The 22,752-nt window shown below is 35.1% G+C and overlaps 2 protein-coding genes across 5 annotated transcripts in view; both read left to right on the forward strand.

Moving 5' to 3' along the window:
• The first annotated feature begins 482 nt into the window (after nt 1–482).
• ecm1b (extracellular matrix protein 1b) lies at nt 483–11,841 on the forward strand. Of its 2 annotated transcripts, none has more exons than XM_002664805.8 (11): nt 483–630; nt 917–964; nt 1,868–1,909; nt 2,112–2,168; nt 2,471–2,536; nt 2,682–2,950; nt 4,584–4,792; nt 8,383–8,641; nt 9,993–10,210; nt 10,810–10,897; nt 11,050–11,841. In XM_002664805.8, the coding sequence occupies exons 1-11, from the start codon at nt 561–563 to the stop codon at nt 11,221–11,223; spliced, it is 1,500 nt and encodes a 499-aa protein (XP_002664851.3). In that variant the 5' UTR covers nt 483–560; the 3' UTR covers nt 11,224–11,841. The 2 variants fall into 2 exon arrangements, with proteins under 2 accessions (XP_002664851.3, XP_005173557.3); XM_005173500.6 differs by having other exon boundaries at nt 1,874–1,909.
• Nucleotides 11,842–12,595: 754 nt separating this feature from the next.
• pip5k1ab (phosphatidylinositol-4-phosphate 5-kinase, type I, alpha, b) overlaps nt 12,596–22,752 on the forward strand; it is a 36,509-nt gene continuing 26,352 nt past the window's right edge. Inside the window, exons 1-3 of one of the 3 annotated variants that reach the window (XM_068213949.2) lie at nt 12,596–12,655; nt 17,024–17,048; nt 18,470–18,511. In XM_068213949.2, coding sequence (XP_068070050.2) covers nt 17,042–17,048; nt 18,470–18,511 — 49 coding nt within the window. In that variant the 5' untranslated portion in view covers nt 12,596–12,655; nt 17,024–17,041. 3 annotated transcript variants of the gene reach the window in all.

A 22,752-nucleotide genomic window follows, 5' to 3' on the forward strand; every position in this document is an offset into this window, starting at 1 on the left:
ACCCTGAATGAAATTCTACTGAATAAAAGCTTAAATAATCGTAATATTTTAATAATCGTAAAATATTACGATTGAAATTAAATATATTTTCAGTTTCAAAACTGTATTAAAGCTCACATAACAAAATACAGGCTATACGGTGGTGCTTTTTTATTCTTTGTGTCGTTCCCTATTTACTGAACAGAAACAAAAACGCATTGTTAGATTTTGGGAAATGAAATGACATAGAAATGAGTGTTTATGACGGTAAACACCTCCCTTCCGTTCTCACACATCTGACTTTAGGCTGGTATCGGACGGGACACGTACCCACTAGGATTAGTGGATTTCTGTGAAGGCAGCAAGAGCAAAGAGTGTCAGCAGGTCTACGAAAGCAGAAGATGGTCCTCCTCCCTCCTGCCCGGCTATGATCTCCTCCTGAACTTGACGCGTTTTGGTTGGGAGGGTTTTGCATTTAAAAGCGCAAGAGCGGAACGGGCAGCACACGGTCGGTCAGCGGGCTCAGAGTTTGACAACTGTTAGCTTTAACTGAAAAGGGTTTTTACAGAAGACACAACACCATGAGCTCTCCACGCGGCGTGGGACTTTATTTAACGCTTTTATTCGCTCTTCTGTGCGATGCATCGGAAGGTAAATAGTTTAGTCCTGCGTCACGCTATGTTTTCATGTCGTTTGCAGATAGCATTATCTAAGAAAAATGTGGTCACTCTTATGTAAGTTTGATTGGGGGGGGGGGGGGGGGGGGGTACACTAAATGTTTGGGGTGTTCACGATATAGAACTGCTTTTGTAATGTTTACAGGCTAGTGGTTGTGGTTATAACATTGAGCGTTATATAAAACGTGTGCAGATGTTTGATCTTGCGCAATGTTTTGTTTGTTTGTTTGCTTTAATTCCGCTGTGTCCTACTTTCCCAGACTCTTCACTTCTCCAAAGGGACATTACTGATATGCTGGTTGATGAAGGTCTGTTTGAATACTGTAAACACTCTTTGTAATTGTCATTTACTGTAATGGTAGTGGATATCAAGTAATTTGCCATTCAGACAAATATATGACAATGGCTTTGTATTAAAATAAGCTAAAACATCAAACTTTGCATGTCAGTAATGCACGAAATGAAGCTAGGCCAATTTGTGCATTGTCAGTTTATAGAAAACTATGTCATAAAGAAATCCTCCTAACAGTAAAGATTTCCTCCTCAGCTACTGTTTGCAGTGAGTGGTCTCATGGAGTCAGCTTGCTCTTATAATCACTGCATTAGCTGTACTTTATACATTTAGATAGTGAATTCAATTGTCATAAGAGAATATTGAAATTAGTCTTATATGACTGGATCGTTATCATGCTGATTAGGGCGACAGAGATTTTGCCTCTCAAAACAGAAACCTTTTTTAATTGATTTAAACAAAGGAATGCAGAGTTCTAGCAATATACAAGGGAATTATTCATTCATTCATTCATTGTTTTTTAGGCTTAGTCCTTTTATTAATTTGGGGTCGCCACAGTGGAATGAACCCTGCATATGTTTCATGCAGCTGATGCCCTTCCAACTAATCACTGGGAAATACCCACACACTACAAAAGAATTAACAAGTACAATTAAATACATTTGACTCAAGCATGTTAATCATGTACATTGAGTATTTTAATAACTTTCAGGTTTTTCTGCATTGAAATCATGAAATCATAAAATATCTTTGGATCACTGAAAAGGAGTTTACAAGTTTGGTGTAGTCTCAAAATAAAGCCCTTGTGACAAAGTGCTGCTTGGTTTTGATGTCTGTTTTATGAACACAGTGGTTGATTTTAAATAAAAATTTGTCTTGTTGAAACAAGAGCCTGAATTTATTTTAAAATTTCTCTCAGTTGCAGATGGCCACCAGAAAGAGTCACCACTTAGCCCTGAGGGTAAGGCTATAGTCAGTCATTAGCCTGTTGATTGAATATTTGGCTGTTTTTTTTTAATGGATGCACGTTTTTATTGAATTAAAAGCTTGTGTTGTTGTATAAAAATGTAAACATTTTATTTACATGTGTGGCTTTTATGTGTTTAAGTGCCAAAATTATATCAAATTAACAGATGAAAATGATTTTTTGCTTCTGATTTCAGAGATAGAATTTCTGATGATGCAGAGACCAGTCCTTCCTGACTTTTCCAAAGTGATGGGTAAGTGCTTGCATGATGCTCCGAAAATTGTCAATGGAAAGTCCATTAATTTGTTTTGTGTGTGTGTGTGTATGTGTAATTGATTGATAATTAAATGCTCTCAGTATTGCAACTCCGGCTACTAACTAGTCTTTCTTCCAATCCTAATTATCAACACTGGTTACATCCCGTTATAAACTGTTTTAAAACATGATTTAAAAGTCTGGTTAAAAATTCACAATAAATCCTAACACTGAGAATAAACGTGCACAACATCTTTGTGTTTTTTACATTCTGTTGTATGTATTTTCTGTGTATTTTAGTTGCAGGCTCTTCAGACATGACCCAGAGAGAAGTTACAAACTTTCACCCTGAGAATGTCCCAATAGGTACTGTTGCTTTCAAAGATATAATGTCTTTCTGTTTAGGAGCTGAGATTCGGTTTTCCAGTGTGTCTCGATATCTGAGGAAGAAATTAAAGAGGTGTTCATTTTAGCTTTTATTACAACAATTCTTCTTTATTTGCCTATTCAGGTCCCCCAGTGTTTGGCCCTCGCTCTGCTGGCCCCAGGACAGGACCAGAGGTTGATTTTCCACCAGCCTTTCCGAATACTGGCAATCTGCAAGATATCTGTAGGTTTAGTAAAGCTCCAGTCCGGTACCCTAAGGACATGTTTCCTTCGAGTGGCTTTGGTAATGTGGCTCGACAGGGTGAGGCTGTCAATCAACTCCAGTCCTGGTACGGTGTCTGCTGTGGCATTAATGGGACACAGGAAGAACAAATCTGTTGTGCTGAACAAGCGGTGAGATTTATACCTTCTAATTATTAGTGAGATAGATCATCATAAGTCTTCCCTAAATAGAGTGTGAAGTCTCTTTAACATTTATTTTAAAGTGGGATTCACCCCAAATATATGAAGTGGATCATCGCATTTCATCAGATTTGTCCTAAACTATTGAACAACACTCATTCTTGTCCTAGGACAATTTTGGAAAAAATTTTTTGATTCACTTAGAACAGGGGTGTCCAAACGGTGTCCTGCAGATTTTAGCTCCTGCCTGCCTCAACGGACCTGCAGGGATGTCTCTAGAGAGCCTAGTAAGAGCTTGATTAGCTACCCCAGGTGTGTCTGATTGGGGTTGGAACTAAACTTTGCAGGACACCGGCCCTCCAGGACCGAGCTTGGACATGCCTGACTTAGAATGTTGACAACTGTATATATATTTTGTGCATATGCTCATACATGGGTTTTGTCTCTCCAATAAAAGTCAAACAATATTGGTTAATGAATTCTATGTCATGAATGTCAAAAAATTAGGCTAAAAATGAACTGCCATGTGAATGAACAGTTGCATGACTTCAGTTTTTCCACTATTAAGCTTCTCACAACAGCTTTAGCCTTTATTTACAATAAAAAAGTATATTGTGCACTGATAGGGATAGAGTCATTTTCAAGAGTGAAATTACCTGTATCACTCCTACTTGGATGTGATTTACGCTAGTGCATTTTCATTTGAAAATGCAAAAGTTTTGGTACGATTATGCATGGTCCACGCTACATTGGCATCTAAAAAGACAAAAGGTAGAGTGTTATAAGAAACACTTTAAAAAAGATGGACTGAAACACAAACGTTTGAAAACAGAGGTGTGGCTTCTGGACTGTTGTGTATTGTTCCCTAATTTATCAAGCTTCACACATGTTACCATTACTGATATAACTACTGATTCCAGCAAGGTATACAAATGCTCACTGAGCCTGAGTTTAGTTTGTAAAGTGTGGACCAAAATACTTGAAGTCAAGACCACGGAAAGTGTGAAACTGCTAATTAGTTTTTGGGTTTTGACATACAAAAAGTACATCCAATGAGCAAAAATATGCTTAATGTTTGGGACCATTGCTATCCGGCTCTTTACAGACACAGTAATGCTTTAGCAACACAAAATGTGACTGTGTTTGTTTGCATCTGGTTTAAATTGTGTTTTTTTTTTTTTCTTAAATTATGTTTGCAGATTCCTCACATTGCTAAAGGAAAAACTGCAGATGTTTTAGGTTTCTTACAGAATTGTATTGCAAAGACATTTACACCTTTTCTTTTACTTTGTAATTTACTTCATCTACATTGATGTTGCTATATTTTGTTGTATACTAAAACAATATTTATGGGCATAGGAAAAGTCTGTCATGTCATGTTAGGCTATCTATAAATGAGATCTTTGTTTCCTTTGCACAGTTTAGTCTTTGGTGAGGTAGTATCCAAAGCATTGATATACTCAAATGGACCAAGGTCAAAGTAAACGGCCTTGAATGCCGCATGAAAGATTGTCTTGTGACTGCTGTTTTTTTTTGTCTTTCATTTTCATTGAAATATTTAACACTGATATATATATAAATATTACATTGATGTATATATAACTCTGTGTTTTCTAACATTTAGTGGAAGAAGAGCCTGTCTGCCTACTGTTCTCAGGAATTCACCATAAAGACCAGCCACTTCTTTTGCTGCAAGAAAAATGGGAGGGCACGATGGAGCTGTTTTGATAAGGAGGCTTCAGATTCTTCTTATCAAGTTTCCTCCGAGATTTCAAATGGCAATGCTTCACAGAAGTTTAAAGGCTTCAAATATAACTCCAGTGCTTGCAAAGGGTAGGTTTTTCTGGGAGTATAAACAGTATCTTGGTTTGAGGTGCTCTTTATAATTGTAATGGGCATTACAAATAAATCTTTAGTAATTGTTGAAATCAAATGTATGTATATGACCTAACTGAATCCAGATGAATTAGAGAAGCTGCACAGCTATGATTTTATTTCTATATTTTTTTTATTCTATACCATCTATGGTGTCAGTATTCCGAAAAGATGTTTACACTTTTCTAAACTTTTTTTTTTACTTGTATAAACTTTTAAGACCTATGATCTGACACTTTTGTTTAATAATGGCTGCCTCTTCCTGTAGTTCTAAAGATCATAAAAGAGCCGTAAATCTGAAACTGTTTTAAAAACTAATGTTTTATGCTTTTTTTTAAAGAAAGATTTTTTTATTATGGGATTTATTACAATTTACGAAACCTTGATGTTGATTACACATTTGTTTAATAACAAAGTGGTCAGTACAATATATGGTGTAGCAAAACAGTTTCTCTTTATATTGAATTTTGAAAGTCCATATATGATTTTGTTCAAACACCTACAGTAACATGCAGAATAAGTAGGTGCATGATCTTGATGAAGTTTATAAAATGTTTTTTCTCTTTCTTGTTTTTCTCATCTTTGGTTTTTAAAAGCTTGTGTAATGAAGCTTTTAATAGAGTAAATTTAATTGATTTGTTAGTAAATACTCAATATATTGCAACTCTGGCTCCTGTGTAGTCTTTTATTAAATCTTAATGGACAACACTGATTACTGCACATGATAGACTGTTATTTTTCACTCTCTATAATTAAACAAAGTGTACAGAGGAAAGAAGACAACCTTTAAGGTCCGATAAAATTAAAATATAGGATTCTAGATGTTCATTTCAGTCGGTTAGTTTTCAGTATATCTCTTAGCTAGTGTGTTACAAAATGGTGCCAATTCAAGTTTAGCTCCTTTAAAAACAATATAAACATCAAAATCTTGCAGTTTTGACTTGCACCTAAATTGGTCAACAATTTAATTTGCATTAACATATAGTTCTATCATAGGAACCTATTACATTTTGCAGCTTGTTTTCCCATTGACTGTTAATAGGTAAACAATACTTTTTTATTATTATAACTTATATTATTATTATTATTATTTATAACTTAAAAAAGTCAAGTTGATTTAGTTAAATGTAAATCTGAGAAATATATTTTGAGTTTACACAACAATTTATTGTGAATTTTGACAAATTTTACTGGCAAAGATTTCCAGCGGTTTTAAAAGACAGTGTAAAGGCACAAAATTGGTGACCTAAACGGAACAAACGACTGTTCAAAGTTGACTACATAAGTAGACTAGAATATGCGATGTTGTTTGCAATGTGGTAAAAAAGCCACAAGAAGTTCAGGTTCAACAAAATAAATGTGTTTTTTTCCAAATTCCAGTTATGAGAATTTTATAAACCTTATGTTGCTGTGTGATATTAATTAAAGAGATATTCTGCAGTGATGTCATTATAAAGGTGCAATGATATTATACAGCACATGGAAATAGTCCACAGCTACATTGCATTTTGTGTTACAGCCATAATCCAAAATGTATTAAATTAATTTATTTCCTCAATTCTACACACAATACCCCATAAAGACAATGTGAATAAAGATTTTTGGAACTTGTTGCAAATTTATTAAAGATAACAAAACATGAAAAATCACATGTATGTAAGTATTCACAGCCTTTGCTCAATACTTTGTTGATGCACCTTTGGCAGCAATTACAGCCTCAAGTCTTTTTGAATATGATGCCTCAAGCTTGGCACACCTGTCTTTGGGAATTTTTGTCTTTTTGCAGTACCTCTTAAGATATATTAGGTTAGACTATTTTCAGATCCCTCCAGAGATGTTCAATAGGATTTAGGTTCTGGCTGGGCCACTCAAGGACATTCACCGAGTTGTTGTAAAGCCACTCCATTGATACTTTGGCGGTGTGCTTTGGGTCATTGTCCTGCTGGAAGATGAACCGTCACCCCAGTCTGAGGTCAAGAGCACTCTGAATCAGGTTTTCATTCAGAATGTCTCTGTATATTGCTGCATTCATCTTTCCCTCTATCCTGACTAGTCTTCCAGTTCCTGCTGCTGAAAAACATCCCTACAGCATGATGCTGCCACCACCATGCTTCACTGTAGGGATGGTATTGGAAAAACGTAATGCCTGGAATTTACTCCAAAGAGTTAAATTTTAGTCTCATCAGACCAAAGAATTTTGTTTCTTATAGTCTGAGAGTCCTTCGGATGCTTTTTGGCAAATTCCAGACAAAATAGTCTCTTCTGTCTGGCCACTCTACCATACAGACCTGATTGCTGCACAGATGGTTGTCCTTCTGTAAGATGCTCCTCTCTCCAAAGAAGAATGCAGGAGCTCAGACAGGGTGACCATCGGGTTATTGATCACCTCCCTGACTAAGGCCCTTCTCCCCCGATCACTCAGCTTAAATGTTGGGCCAGCTCTAGGAATCCACCAGAAGGAGTCCTGGTGGTTCCAAGCATCTTCCACTTAAGGATGATGAAGGCCGCTGTGCTCACCTTCCCCAGCCTTGTTCCTCGAGACAGTCCCGTCTCATAGGTCTACAGACAATTCCTTTGTCTTCATGCTTGGTTTTTGCTATTACATACACTGTCAACCCTGAGACCTTAAATAAAAATGTGTATGCCTTTTTAAAATCATGTCCAGTCAACTGAATTTACGTCAGGTGAACTGCAATTAGGCTGCTGAAACATCTCAAGACTGATTAGTGGAAACAGAATGTACCTGAGCTCAGTTTAGAGCTTCACGGCAAAGGCTGTGAATACTTATTTACATGTGATTTTTCAGGTTTTTTATTTTTAATAAATTTGTAACAATTTCAAAAAAACTTTTTTTTCACATTAACAACATAGGGAAATAAATAAATGTAATCCATTTTGGAATAAAGTTGTAACATAAAAAAAATGTGAGGTGCAAAAGTGAGTTGCTATGAATACTTTCCGGATGCACTGTGTGACATCATTGTGCCTGCAGCAGCCACGGTACGGCAACGAAGTTCATTCATATTTATGCCAGAATAAGAATATTGTTCCTAGCCATATGGACCTAGCAACTTCGTTTTTTTTGAGTGAGATGCTAGTTTCACCGAGGTCAATAATTTATGCTAAGCTAAAAGCAATCTCACCAGACCTGGAGATCGGCTGATTGAATTTTAAAATGGTAAAACTAAACTTTTTAACTCTAGAGAGCTTGTAATATTAAAAAAATGAGGTGTTCCTTTTAAGGTCCTATTATATTATTTTAAAAATATATATTTTTTACAAAGGGAAGCAGACAAATTAATTGGGAATTTTTTCAGTGGGATTTATGCTTTATGTTTTAGTCACACAAATAAAGGCAGCTGAACAGAAAAAGCATTTGTCGTCTTCTCAATTATTAAACAGACTAAATTAGTCATTCTCAGGCTCAGCACTGAGGTGTAGGTGGTGATTCAACAAATACTTTATCTCCCACCATGAAAATAAGCACATTTTAAATAATATTTTCACATATGCTCAAAATTATGCTTACACTGTCTTTAATCATTCAGCTCATTGGCTTCTCCAAAAGCCCTAAAGAAGCAGACTGCAGCTCCAGACCTCACTTTCCCACCTGGGCGTCCTGAGTCCTCCAACATTGCGAATATCTGTGCTCATCGCAAGATCCGACCACGATACATCACCAGTTGTCTTCCTCATACTGGCTATGGCTGGCTGGTCCGCCAGTCAAAGACCATCAATGTCCTGGAGAGGGAATATAACCGGTGCTGCAAGGAAAAAAAGGGTGTACAACGCTGTGCTGAACAGAAGGTGAGAATATAATATCAATGACACAACATTTATTCCCATGCAGTGTTGCATACAGTTTTTTGCAACAATCTTGTATTGATGATGTTAGAGAGAGTGCTGCTCAAAGAGTTCTTCAGCATATGCCACAAATTCTCAATTAGGTTAAGGTCTGGACTTTGTGGTGACCAATCCTTTATGCAGCCTAAAACACCTTCACAGTTTGAGCTCAATGAATCCTGGCATTGTTATCTTGGAATATACCTGTACCATCAGGGAAAACAAAATCTATTGATGATGCAACGTGATCAGCTGACCTCAATATTTGGGCACATATCATTGCTTAACCTAGGAGCTGACCAAGGATCCCAATATCATTGCACTGCCTCAAAAGACTTGTACAGTAGGCACTAGGCATGATGGGTGCATCACTTCCTCGCCTCTCTTCTTACCCTGATGCATCAATGTCACTGGAATGGTAAATCCAGACTCATCAGACCACATGACCTTCTTCCATTTCTCCAGAGTCTAATTTTTATGCTCCCTAGTAAACTGAAGTCTTTTTTTTTACAAATTAGCCCCACTGATAAGTGGTTTTCTGAAGCATACACTACTGTTTAGACCAATTACTTGAGTTCCTCTCACATTGTTACAATCTTAATTTCCCTACTAAACGTAGCTGAGTTCTACTGTTTTTTTTTTTTTTTTTGTGATTTGATTTGATTATACCAGACATTTAAGTGATGGCCAATTTCAAACATTCAAGATATTTTTGACCACATTTCTTCCTCAGATCCTATCCCTCCAGTTTTTAATATGCATAAGACAGTTCTTTACATAGTTTTAGTAGTTTCAGAAATCTCCTTAGATGTTTAATTTGCTTAAACCGTGTCAATAAATTGATCCTTGTGAAACAGATTAACATATTTTCCATGACTTTTGGCATGGTGGTTTAAGAAGCGCCTCTCCTCATCAGTTAGGGTTTAATAACTTTTTAAAGCTGAAACAGAATCATCCATGCAGTAATTATTCAACAGGAGGCTCCTACCTCTTACCTGTTTGCTTAATTAAATCCTAGCAGTTACTTTTTTTTTTTTTTTGGATCGGCAGGGTATATAAAGAATGCTTAATGTAATCGGGAATATACTGTATATGCATAATGCTTATGATTATATAGGTTATGAGTTTATGGAAGTAAGCGAGTTTGTGTGATAGAAAATTAACAGGATATACAAATATAGCAAACAAATTAATCTGAATTTTTTATGCAATATCTTATTTGTTTCTGAGTAAAATATAGGTGCCCTGTCAAATGAGTACATTTTCTATTGATTTTTGTTGCTTGTGTATGGTAACTTTTCTCTATGTATTTTAGTGGAAGAAGATGGTTGATAAGTTTTGTAAAGATGAGAAAAAAAGCAAAAGGCAGCAGTTTGAGTGCTGTGAAAAGAAGAAAAGAGAAGAGCAGTACGCCTGTTTCACATCTGCTGCCCCTGATCCAGGATACAGTTCTACTGATGGACAGCTTAGCTCCACTGCTGCTCCTCCAACTCTCCATACTTTCTGTGATGTACATACAGCTATCCAGAGCATGTAAGACTGTCTTTCTCCATATAGATTTCATGTCTGAAAAATAACCTTCTCCAGTTTGTCGTCTGTAATATTGTTTTATTTTTAAAAATTAATCAGCAAGGCTGCTTTTAAGCAAAAATATAGAAAAAATATCCTTCATTGGCTGCATAAACAACATTTTACCTGACCTCTGTAAATCCAATGAGTAAAGTTTCCAAAGGGCGAGCACCATAATATTTGCCCGATAAGGGCGAGAATAATATTTTATGCTTTTTAAGAAACACCTGCACTTGTTTTCTTGAAATTTTCCTTCTGTTTTTGCTATTTTTGTTTGGGTATATCTTTTTTGTATTGAACATCAGTGACCATGAATGGCAGTCAAAACAAGGACAGTTGAAAAATAACTTCCTGCACAGAAAAACATGGGTTCAAGGACAGAAGAAAACACAACTGCAAAGATATGCAACCGAAAGTGTGCATTTAAGAACGTTTTTTAGCTGATTCTAAGCAAGCTCATTTTTGGGGGATTTCCCAACATGTAGAAATTGTGGTTACTTGTAAATAAGATTTACAAAATATTTCAAGATTATGTAACCCAAATGTCATTTATTTACCCACAGGAAGGGTTTTCCTTTTTCTCTGGATAACATGGCTGAACGGTGCTGCCTTCTAGCGGCACAGGAGAGACCTGCATGTATAGAGGCAGAGGTAAGGGCAAACTTTCCATCTGATTTTGTGCCTGCTACATAATAATAATAACTTTGAATGCATTTTATGTGCAAGTGCATGACTAAAATGTTAAGGGCAAAATGCCCTTTTTTGTATCTCTTTATTTTAAAAATGTCTGTAATCTCTTGCAGCTTGGCAGCCACCTGAATGATATGTGTAAAACAAAGGAGCCGGTGAAACATCATTGTTGTGCCTCTGAAATCAAAAACCACGTCAAATGTGCTACAAAGCTGCTCCTGCGCCATATTGGCAAGGCAAACAAGGTCAAAGAAAGCGGCAGAAAGAAATGCCCACTAAACATTTAATTGTACGACTGGGGCAGAGCCTAGATCCCTGCTAATATGAATGTAGGTTCGTTTATGCAGAGAGCATACTTTTCAATTCATTCATTTTCAGCTCAGTTTCTATTTCAGAGGTCTCCACAGCACAATGAACCACCAACAATTCCAGCATATGTTTTACGCAACTGATGCCCTTCTAGCTGCAACCCAGTATTGGGAAACACCCATATCCACAATTACACACACTCATTCACTACAATTTAGTTTATTAAATTAACCTACAGCGCATGTCTGGACTGTGGGGGAAACCGGAGCACCTGGAGGAAACCCATGTGAACACTGAGAGAACATGCACAGTCCACACAGAAATGCCAACTGGCCCAGCCAGTACTCGAACCAGCGACCTTTTTGCTGTGATGTGACAGTGCTAACCACTGAGCCACTGTGCCATCTTCATACATTTCAGTGTACATATAAATCACTTTCCTCTTGTTTTGTTTTTATATGAATACTACACCTATATTTCAGAATGTTTTATTGATTATTGGGAGGTGTTTTTTTAGCATTTATCATAAAAACATCTATGCAGACATATTTTAGGTTGTGTAAATAATATAAAAATAAACTATTTTTAAAATCTTCTATGATTGCATGTTCTCATTTATCATGAAGAACAAATGACTGTATGTGTCGTATTTCATTTCCCTTTTCCCCCTTGAATGATAAGTAAACGCTGAGTCAACTGTCGATTTCATCTGTTGTCAGTTGTCTGTTTATTTTTATTATACTTTACAAAGAAAGACACTTTTAGCCTATCTAACGATTTAGTGCAGATAGAAACCTGTTGTCAATTACAGTCTCTTTAAAAGTGTGCTTTTAGGAAAGTACGTCACAGTTTGTTCTTTTGATTGTATGTGTGTGTGCGCACAATATTTGTTTCATGAAGAGATCAAATGTCATGGTGCCACAGCATTTGCAAATTAATATTTAGCATATTAAGCCCATATCTTTATTTTCTTGACAATGAACAAATTTCAAATTTAAATGTGAATGTACTATTACACAATTAATTAGGTCTTGTATGTCAGTCTAATCAATTAAGATTTTTGAAATTTATTTATTTTTCTGGGTTATTTCAGTAACTAATAGAACATTAACAAGGAAAGACTCACACTATGGGCACAAGTATTTTACACTATAAATTGCAGTTTAAATAAAGCATTTAAAATAATGTACAATAATGCGATTATATCGTAGCATAACAATTTCTGTATAGACAGTTGAAAGTGTTTAATAAAGTAGTCATTATAGTCTCGGTTCAGTCAGTGTGGCAGCTGCCTGGCCGGAACCGGACACTAAACTGCCTGTTAGGTTCCGGTCCGGGATCGGGTCCAGTATAACCGAATCAAAATGGCGTCCGCCTGTCCACCCGACACGGGCTTATCTGCCCCTCCAGGTAAATTAAATTAAATTAAATTAACGTTATTATGTTTTTTTATTGAATCGCTAATATTGAATCGTGGCTGTATTCGTATTGGTCTGTTGCTATGGATCCACTATTTTTTATAAGCACTACATTGACTCAGTGTTTACTTACTGCAGTCATGCCTTTTGTTCAACAGCAACAACATATATTTCTTGAAGTATGGCAGTTATTTCTTAACCAATATATTCGTAACTTATTAGTGTCATGTATTTGCGATTTATTCGATTTATCTGATCTAAAATCCTAAGTTTTTCCTCATAATCCAGATCCGTGATGTAGGTCCGTGGCTAACGTGCTAACGTTACAAGCTAACAAATCTAGTAATAACAAACATGTTGAAGAGGTGATATTAAAATAGACTAAATGATTAAATACAGCTCAGTTAAGATTATATGATCGTACTATTTTTCTTTTGAATTTCGTTGTTTTGTTTTTGTGCTTTCTAATAAATTGAGTTGTTTTGTGGTCATTTAAACGACTTGAACCATTAACTTTAACGTTATTTTCTGTAACGTACATTTATTCGAACACAATACACTAGTTACATTTTTTACGTTGAAAACATCAACACCGAAAGTATACATTGGCTTTAATTAAAAGATGACCAGATGTTTCCTGTTTTCAAATGCTATGGTAACGTTACTTCATTTGGAAACGTTAAATTATTACAGTATAATGAAACATTATGAATTATAGAAGGAACATAGAGGATGCCAGGGGGATAAAACAATAAAGAAAAAAAATACAATAAGTTAAAGTTATATGTAAAGAAATACATATAAAGTAAAGCTTAAAATAAAAACACAATATTAAAAGTAAATCACAATAAAGTACTGGGGCCTGTTTCAGTAAGGAGGTTCAAACAACTCTGAGTTTAAACTTGAACTCTGAGTTGATTTACCGAGAGATTAAAAACTCTTGAGTTTTCGGTTTCAGAATAGCTGATATGAGCTGGGTCAATCAACTTTGAGTAAACCAACTCAGAGTTAAGCGCGCACACCGTGACTATAAAAAGGCATTATCGATAGAGCGCAGATATTATGAGTGACTACGGCAACATCTTTAAAAAAGAGATCGGCTGAACTTGATCTGCTCATGCAAAGTTATAGCAAATATGAGTGTATATATTTAAAAAAAAAAAGCTACCATCAGTGAAACAGAGACAGTTAGCGTGGGAAAACAGCTGCTCAAGTTAATGTGTAATTTTTCATTTTAAGTAGGCTATTTAAACATTTAAGTATAATAAAATAAGTAATGTAATGTGTGACGTTTATAGCCTACTTTTCTTCTAAACTTTTATACACTTTTATCAGTTTTAATAGATTTAACAGTGCACTTGTTGTGTCTGCCTTTTTATTGATCAAGTGATAAAGGTTTATATAACATTAAGAAGGTAAGCAGTAATAAAATAATTTTTAGACAGAATAATAATCCCATTAATCTAGTAACAGTGCATGTCGAAGGTTAAACTAATTATTTATGAAAAAAAGGAGTTTTCCAAAGCCTTCTACGTGACTTTGTTTTGTGTGTGACAAAAATGTAGGCAATAGCTGTGTTTCCATCAAAATATAGGCTATTACATAAATTTGTGCAAAACTGGAATAACACCTAAAAATAAAGCAGCGTTTTTATCCAAAGTGTCGAAGAGAACACAATCGTCACTTCCTGATTAACTTGCGCCAAACTATCAACAGTAAAAACAGAATTTACTGTGGTAGAATAAGCTGCGTCAATGATTTTTTATTTAATTAATGTACTTGCGCCTCAGAAGACAATTGACAAACAATGAACACGTGGGGGCGTTTGAAGCCATGAGACGCGGAGACACGCTCCAGACGCTCGGCGGTAATTAATAATATACACTGATACTGAAACAGTTAAGGCATTTTAGAATGACTAAAAAACATTTAAGATGTTCTACAGTGTGCTCAGTCTGCTGGTTTGTCCATTCACACACATTTAACAAACCTTTTTTTAATGTTCATACTGTAATTTGTTAAGTGCACTTCGTAGTTTATGTGCATCTTATCAAATAAAAGTTTAACCTCAGTTATGCACATGTTTTATTATGCGTATTTTCAAAAGTTATGTGAATCATGACGTTTCCATCAATCGTTTTTATGGGCATCTCCAAAATGAGCTCTAAAATAGGTGTGTGGAAATGTAAGGCTAAGGCGAGAAATACGCTTCATCTTTAAAAAAGGGGAGGAGACTGACAGAAACTCTGAGTTTAGAGAATAAAACCTGCTCCGGACCAGGTTAGGTTCACAGAGTAAGTTTCCACAGTAACTGACTCTGAGTTAAAGTTACCTCTCTTTCAGAAACAGGCTTGACTTACCCTGATTTCTTGAGTTTAACAAACCTGCCATTTTGAAACGGAAAACCCAGAGTTTCTCTCAATTCAGGGTTAAAATACTCTGAGTTTTCACTTAACCTCCTTTCTGAAACAGGCCCCTGGTGTTACAGGGGAATTTCAAATGGGGCATGACAAGATAATCCAAATCCAAATATAGATAAAGTTGGTTTTATATTCACACATTCGTTTGTTTAGAAGTCTCTATATTGTTTACAATGTTACTTTGAATATTCGATCGAAATTAGCATGCAAGTGTGTCTTGAAAACAACATTAACACTGTTTTTTTGACTGTGAACAATGTTGTACCTTGATAGTCACTGGCTGCTAATATGATTTCGCTATTTAGAGTTTGTAAATTATACTTTTATGAAGTTATATTATTAAGGGGAAAGTCTGAATGTGCGAATATAAAACCATCTTTACCTCTGTGTTTCCTAGCCTTAGTGTTTCCTAAACCGGAAAGTGTTTAAAAGTATTGTTTTAATTCTTTTATGAATACCTTAAAAAGTAGTTTAATATTGTAGAATTTGCATTAATGGATGTGATATGTAGCAAGTAAAAGATTTATGAAGTAGAACGCTTTCTCAGTGTTATTGTCTGTATCAATAAAACCAAATAACACACTTTCCCAAAACAAAGAAAAATTGGAATATATAAACTCAATCACAAATTTGCAAAAGTTACTCCAAAATATTTTTGTGCAGGAACGGTACCAAAAGAAATGTACAGTTGTTTCACTTTGTAAATTACAGAAAGCGCACATTGTGTTAATTTCCGATTTAAATCTTTTAAAAATAGCTACTCACTGGGTAGAATCTGTCAATAAATTTAAAGGTAACTTCTCTGACTTTGTTCATAATTAGGTATTTGTGTGGCAAAAGCCAAACTTTTCTCCAGTATAACTTAATGTTCATATGCTAAATACTCTCCGGTTTATGTCACAGGCGCACCCACGCTGATTGTATTAATACAATGTAAAAAATTAAATATCTACTTCAACTCATAATAACAATTTTCTAGAGCAGCATTAGAAAAGGTTCTAAAGCAGGTTTATGAAGCACTGGCCCTATTTTAACAACATTTTGACCTGGAGTTAAAGAGTTTGCTTAATTCTGTGTAAAAATGTTTTATTTGTCTTGCTTTGTTCTTCATGAAAGTGTGCTGAACATTTTGATTGTAGATAGTGCTTTTGTCAACTGTTGCCTATTAAGCAATGGTATGTATTCTCATTTTTTACAACATACACAGTGAACAAGAAAGCTAATATTCCAACTATTACTTGATGCATTCATCAAATTCAAACTTCAGATGGTTTCTGTTTGTGCATCAGCTAATTGGTTATTGAGTGGTAAACGCCATTAACAGTCCTTATCATGTAAAAGCTTAATGTCTTTAACTGTTTGTCTACATTGAGCACAGATTAAAAATAAGGTCCTTTGGGAAATGAAGTGGAGATTGACTCCAAAGGTCTAAAGGTACAGAAGTCAATCGGCTGGTCATTATTTGAGTGTTAACTTAGTATATCATGGGTTTTTGAGTGGGTAACCTACATCAGTTAGCACTCCATTGGAAGTATTTTTAGTTCTGCCAGACACATGCACACAGTCTTGATGATGGCCGAGACTGTTCTTTGTCTAAATATAAATGTGAAAATGGGACAGAAACCAGCTCGCTCACCCAGATTAAATGGGTCGGTCTGCTTATCATCTAACTCTACCATTATCTTATATGTGGCACATCTTGCCTCAATTCATGACTTTATTTTTATGTTTTGTCACCTGTGACTCTTCAGATAGCAAGAGTATCGCTTAAGCTCAGACATAACATTGACTAAAAAGGCTAGATGAGCTTTGTGTTCTCACTTAGTGGTTTTTTGACCTACTTGTGGTTTACAGATGTTGAAAAACTAAACTTGTGGAAACATTTGTGGTGTTTAAATAATACATTACATTCAATTAAATGCCTTTTTTGTTCTTTAAAGGTGTTCCTGTACGGTTTGATGTTTGGTCAGTGTTTTTGATCTTTTTCTTTACAGTAAGACAACCTAATTAACATGATTCAAATTGTGTAAATTGACTTGGTTTTGATTGCTAAACGCATAAATGTTTATATCTAAACAGTACTTTTTTTCTGTGATGATCTGTCTATTTTATGAAGCAAATATTTGTAATTTTAGTTTAAGTAACAATTTACACCAGTTACTAATGAGTTATAACCTGCATATTATTAAGATGTTAAATGTTTATTAGCACATATAAAGTATTTTCCTATCTTGCATCCCAATGCCTAAATCAAACTACTACCTCTCTAATAAGAAGCCTATTAGTTTATTAAGCTAAAGTTGTAGTTAATTGTTTGTTAGACTGAACTGTATATGTAACATAATATTTATTGATTATTCTGTTTAGGCCTACAGGACAACATTTATACAAAATTACAACAACAAAAATGTAAAACCGGTATTTAGAACAAAATGATTTTACGCTAAAGTCTGAAATTAAGTTGTCTGAAATATTGTGCTGTGTAATATCAAGGTTCTTTCAGCTCTTTATCTTTAGATTTAGTCAGTCATATCGTTTTTTTCTGTTCAGGTGATTCCATACCGCCTTTATAATATTTAGGTCTGGACTGTTTAGGGGCCATTTCATTACTCATTGTTTTATTAGCTGTTTTTCTGTTCAGATATTTATTCACTGCATTAGAAGTGTGTTTAGGATGATTATAATGCTAAAAGATAAATAAATTACCAATGTGGTGCTTTCAAGATGGACTTCACAAAATGAATTTAATGATACTATCAGTTCAGATAATACAGCCAACACCACTAGCAGAAATGCAGTTCCAAGCAAGGACAGAGCCTCTATCATATTTCACTGAAGAGTGCAAGCACTCATTCTTCTATCTTTCTCCAACTCTTTCTTTCATGTCTTAAACAAAAGAAAGATAAGAAAAAAAGAGTGATGAGAAATCATGTTACATCATTACACCATCTCTAAAACAAATGTGTTGGTGGCCTAAAACTTTTGTTTAGTTCTGTACATGACAAATGCTCTCACTTACAGCACAAGCATGTATTTTAATGTTCCTCTGTTATCCTATTTGTGAACGCACCAAAGGGTTAAAAGTGTGTTTATTTTTTTACTTTAATTATTCAACGATTCCTCTACATACCACTTGAAGGAAGCCTACGTACCACAGTTTGAGAACCAATGTTCTAAATCAATTATCTTTTATTGATGTAGCTCCACCCAACTTTCACCCAAACAGACAAACAAAGGATGTGACCACATCCGAACAAACAAAAACGCACCAGTCCAAACAAATACTATTCCAGTTTATTAATGACTTGGAGAGATCATTTTAGTACCCACTGCTGGTTTAAGTGCTCGGTTTGGACCCCATTAAAATGACTATTTTGCCTCTACAGATCTGAGGACTCCGTTTTGGAGCCTGTTGTCCTCTGGGAGAGGTACATGCATGGGTCTGTTGTTGTTGTGTGGTTAAAGGCCTCGGTATACTTCAAACAAAGTTCTATTCATTCTTCAGGGCAAAAAAAGGTTCAAAAAGTTGGAGACGTGACTATACGGTTTTCGAACAATTCCAACTAGGCACTGTTAATAGAAAAGAAACTGAAATGGAATTTTATAAACTTTAACTGACGTAATTTCCCCATGCTGGTTATTAATACTGTTATATTTAATTCTGTTAATACTTCCCTTTTAAAAACAGAATGCATTGGAGTTTCCCTGACATTGTGATTAGTGTGCTGTTCATATCTGCGAGAACGCAGGTTTCTCATACATCAGGTAAATTATTCATTTATTAAATTTGCAAATTTTGCAGGTTTTCTTTTTTTTCAAAAACTTGTTTTTTTCCCACAATTACCAATTTCTGCTCTTATTTCAGTTGAAAGTATTATTATATTTATTATTATATTATATTAAATATTATTAATTGAATATCATACAAAATAGAAACATGCTCTTTTATTAGAAAAAAACTTTAATAGTTAAGTATGTTTACAGTATAAATGATGACAACCAATTATGTGAGGGAGTCGAGGTAAAATGTTCAATTTTGATTTTAACTCATATCTCACACCAAAGAAAGACGTTTTTCAGACCATTTTTGACTACATAATTTTTTTGCAAGATTCTTTTTTTTTTTGGAATAAATTTAATTTTATATAATTAGTATCTTAATTTTCATCAGTTTTTTTATCAAGTAAATAATAAGATGGAATAAAAGTGATTGGAATGTTGTGCAAGACACCTTGCTTCTGTGGCCAGATAGTTCAAGAAGCACCACCACATCTTTACTTTGTGTTCTATTTATCACAGTGAATGGCACCGTCAATGTATGTACTCTGATTGAAAAGATATAGCATGACAAGGTGGTCTTTTGTCCACTATGTGACCCCCTTGAATCTTTAAAATCTCTCGGTGAGCACATGTGTGGATACATCTGTACCAGCTCTCTCCAGTGTATTGATATGGCTGGTGTTGTCATTTTCCTGTCTGATCCCTGTGGAGTAAGAAATTTGAGGAAAAGTAATCGCACTGATTACGTAATCATGGACCAATGGCACCTCAAAGGTGTTCAGAAGCCAAAACTAACATCCCCAAAAGTCTGCTTTGGTGAGCTATTTCGAACTTCAAACAAACTCGAAAAGAAATTAGTTTTAGCCAGGGTTTTTGTTCAAAATGATTTCATTTTAGTTTGTTCTTAAATTTGGTTTGAAGTATACCAGGACATTTACACTTTCTGAATGCCACTTAACCGAAGTCTTCTCTCTTGCATGGTCTTGTTTGCTGTGGCGGTTTAAGCTTGATTACTTGGGGACAGATGGACTGTAATGAAAGTGAAAAAAAATAGTATCTGTGAGTCATCTGTTTATGAAATTAAAGCCGACAGGAATAGGCTTTGGTATCGCAGACTGATGATTAAAGCGTCTGCTGGAACATGTAAATATATACCACAGTTCCTGGATATTGTGCCGCTATACATATTGTAGATGTTATTGTTTGGGCATTCATGTGTGCATCATTGTGAGATGTCAGCATAAGCAGTTGAATGCTGCTTTTTCTCAAATTCCATTGTTCAAATTGTTTTCTCATACTGTTTTCCCATTTTGATCGGTTTGGCATTGAAATTTTTATCTGGCCTCACTAACTCCAACTTAAAATAGCTGTTGCTATTGGTTACTACAAGGATTTTCTGCAGTTGTCTGAGAGGTAATCTGAGAATGGATAAATTACCTTCCATCCATTCTTTAGGCATTTACTCATCAGGAAAGCAAATATGCGTTATCAGTGTCAGAGAACTCATGATGTGGTATACACTTTGTACTTACAGCACTTTGTAGTATGTACAAGGGCTGCCGTCATTTGTTCTTGGCTCTAAAATATAGTTTAATTTTTATTTCTTTGCATGTTCAAAAATGTTGCAACCTGTTGATAATGATACAGGTGTAAGGTAATATCCACAAGTGTGCAATATGGAAAAAGCTTAAATTGAGACTTAAAACAGAGCTGAGGTAGTTTAGAATGTCACTATTTATTTAATAAACTGATGTGAGAGAGAATTTTGTGAAATGTTGCATAGAAACTTTTTGTATTCTATTTTATTAACAAATTTCATGTTGCAGGTTGACACATGTAGGTATACTTAGCAGACAATGTAATTAATATTTATAAACCTGACAGATTAGTAGTAATAGTTCTTTTTATTTTTTTAGTGGCCAATAACATGGCTCACTCCCTTTACTTCGGCTTATTCTTTGATTTGTTAGCAGTCCAGCACCACTAAGTAATTAATATAAAAATGGTAATTTTTTAAAATAAAATTAATGTTTTAGTCTAATAATTAATTAGTCAATAAATTAGATGATAGATTAATCCGTATAGGACAATTAAGTAATAGGAAGTCTTACTGAACACAATTGTACTTTTACATGCAAAACATTTGTCTTTTTGATGGTTGGTCTCACACATCCGCCATGTTTGTAGTTTAACACTTTTTGTCCACGTTTGTAGTTCTGATTAAATTGATGTCCAACATGCAATATTAGTGGTTAGAATACAGAAGATTCTATGCTTTGAATTTCAAATGGAAATAGTGGGCCATCTGGTAACCTTTCATGGTTTCCGCTACATTCATTCTTCCATGGCGGGGCGCCACACCAAAATTCATCCCGCCACGGCTACAGTTTCCTATTAATTCAAAACATTCATTCATTGTTGTTGTTGTTTTAATAGCGGGTTATAATCGAACCAAAATGCATTCAAAGGTAAGTGAATTATAACAGCGCAAACTTTTCTGTTACCGTAGTAGGGCTGTGCGCTGTTTGTTTAACCCTTTGTGATGTGCTGAAAGACTGACTGACTTATTGACAGGAGCGCGATGCGTGAGGCCAGCAAACACGACGTAGCTTTCAGTTGAGATGAACACAGTTTCCATAATTGTAAATTATTTATAGATAAAGGTCTGCGATTTTGCATACAAAGACTTTAACGTTATCTTGGTGGAATTTACTGCCTTTTCACTTTACTGCAGGACGCATTAATACCGATCTGTAAGTTGGAGACATTGGAGAGATTCATAAATATTTTTAGCAAATCTAATAAATGTTAAAGACATACTCACTACATAAACGCACTAAATCGCACTTCAGCAGTGTTTATTTGAGAGCGCACAAGAAGATCTGCTCTTGAGCTGCATGTTTGAGGGCGAGCAAGAAGTTTTGTACATAAGCAGAGGAAATCAGCGCGCAAGCAATGATTGGCAATCTCATATTAACGTTATATAAATGTGATCCCGATGTGTAATACTGCGCTCACCACATTTCTCCATTTGTCATTGAAATAATGCCATCGGTATTTGGTAGATTTGTGTAAAAGACCTGCCGCCACAGCTGGAAAAAAATCCTAGAATAAACACTGCCTTTGATGAACTCTTTTTAACACACTATGTTTTGGGACACTAATTCTATTTCAGTATACTATACCGGGCATAGTACATAGGTTTGGATAACAACAGTCTTACTTTTGAAGTTCAACGCAGCACAAGTTGTTTTTAATTGTTTATTTAATATTGAATAGAATGTTCCTGCCATGTTCTTGGTTGCTGACATGGCAATAAATAAAAATACATCACATTCAACGCAGCAGGAAGAATTCTTGGTTGTTGTAGGTTGTGTCAGCAGAAATCATTAAACATGAATTCTGTGCTTGAACAGTCAAACATGAACAAACAATATTTTAATATACAGTAAGACTAAAATATAAACAGAAGCCCTGGAGGTGGTAGAGAGGGGTGACAGTGTGATCATTCTGCATTAGTGCTGTCAAAAATATTAATACAGAAAATTTGAACGATACAATCTTGCTTCTGCTTGGTATCGATACTGGCTTTGGTCTCTCTCACTCTTCTTAACAGCAGGGAGTCGAATAACCATTGGGCTATTTACTTTTAGCCTGTCTTAAATAAAAAACAACACTGTGACGTTGTAAAGTTTTTATTTCATGGCTGGAAAAAAGGTTATATGGTTAATGAATGCAGAAATTAAATGGTAATGTATTATCTATAGCACACTGTAGAAAAAATGTTAATTAACAGTTTCCATATTTTTGATTCACGAGTGTTTTCTGTTTATTTATGGTTGTGGATTGCATTTTGGGACCTTGATCTTTGCTTTGTCGATTTCTTTTG

This window comes from Danio rerio, chromosome 16 (assembly GCF_049306965.1).
Source record: "Danio rerio strain Tuebingen ecotype United States chromosome 16, GRCz12tu, whole genome shotgun sequence".
Taxonomy (NCBI): Eukaryota; Metazoa; Chordata; class Actinopteri; order Cypriniformes; family Danionidae; genus Danio; species Danio rerio.

Coding starts and splice junctions, on each gene's coding strand:
- ecm1b (XM_002664805.8), top strand. CDS start 561: ATGAGCTCTCCACGCGGCGTGGGACTTTATTTAACGCTTTTATTCGCT. Junction 2,169..2,470: donor TGACTTTTCCAAAGTGATGG/GTAAGTGCTTGC, acceptor TGTGTATTTTAG/TTGCAGGCTCTTCAGACATG. Junction 4,793..8,382: donor AACTCCAGTGCTTGCAAAGG/GTAGGTTTTTCT, acceptor TTAATCATTCAG/CTCATTGGCTTCTCCAAAAG.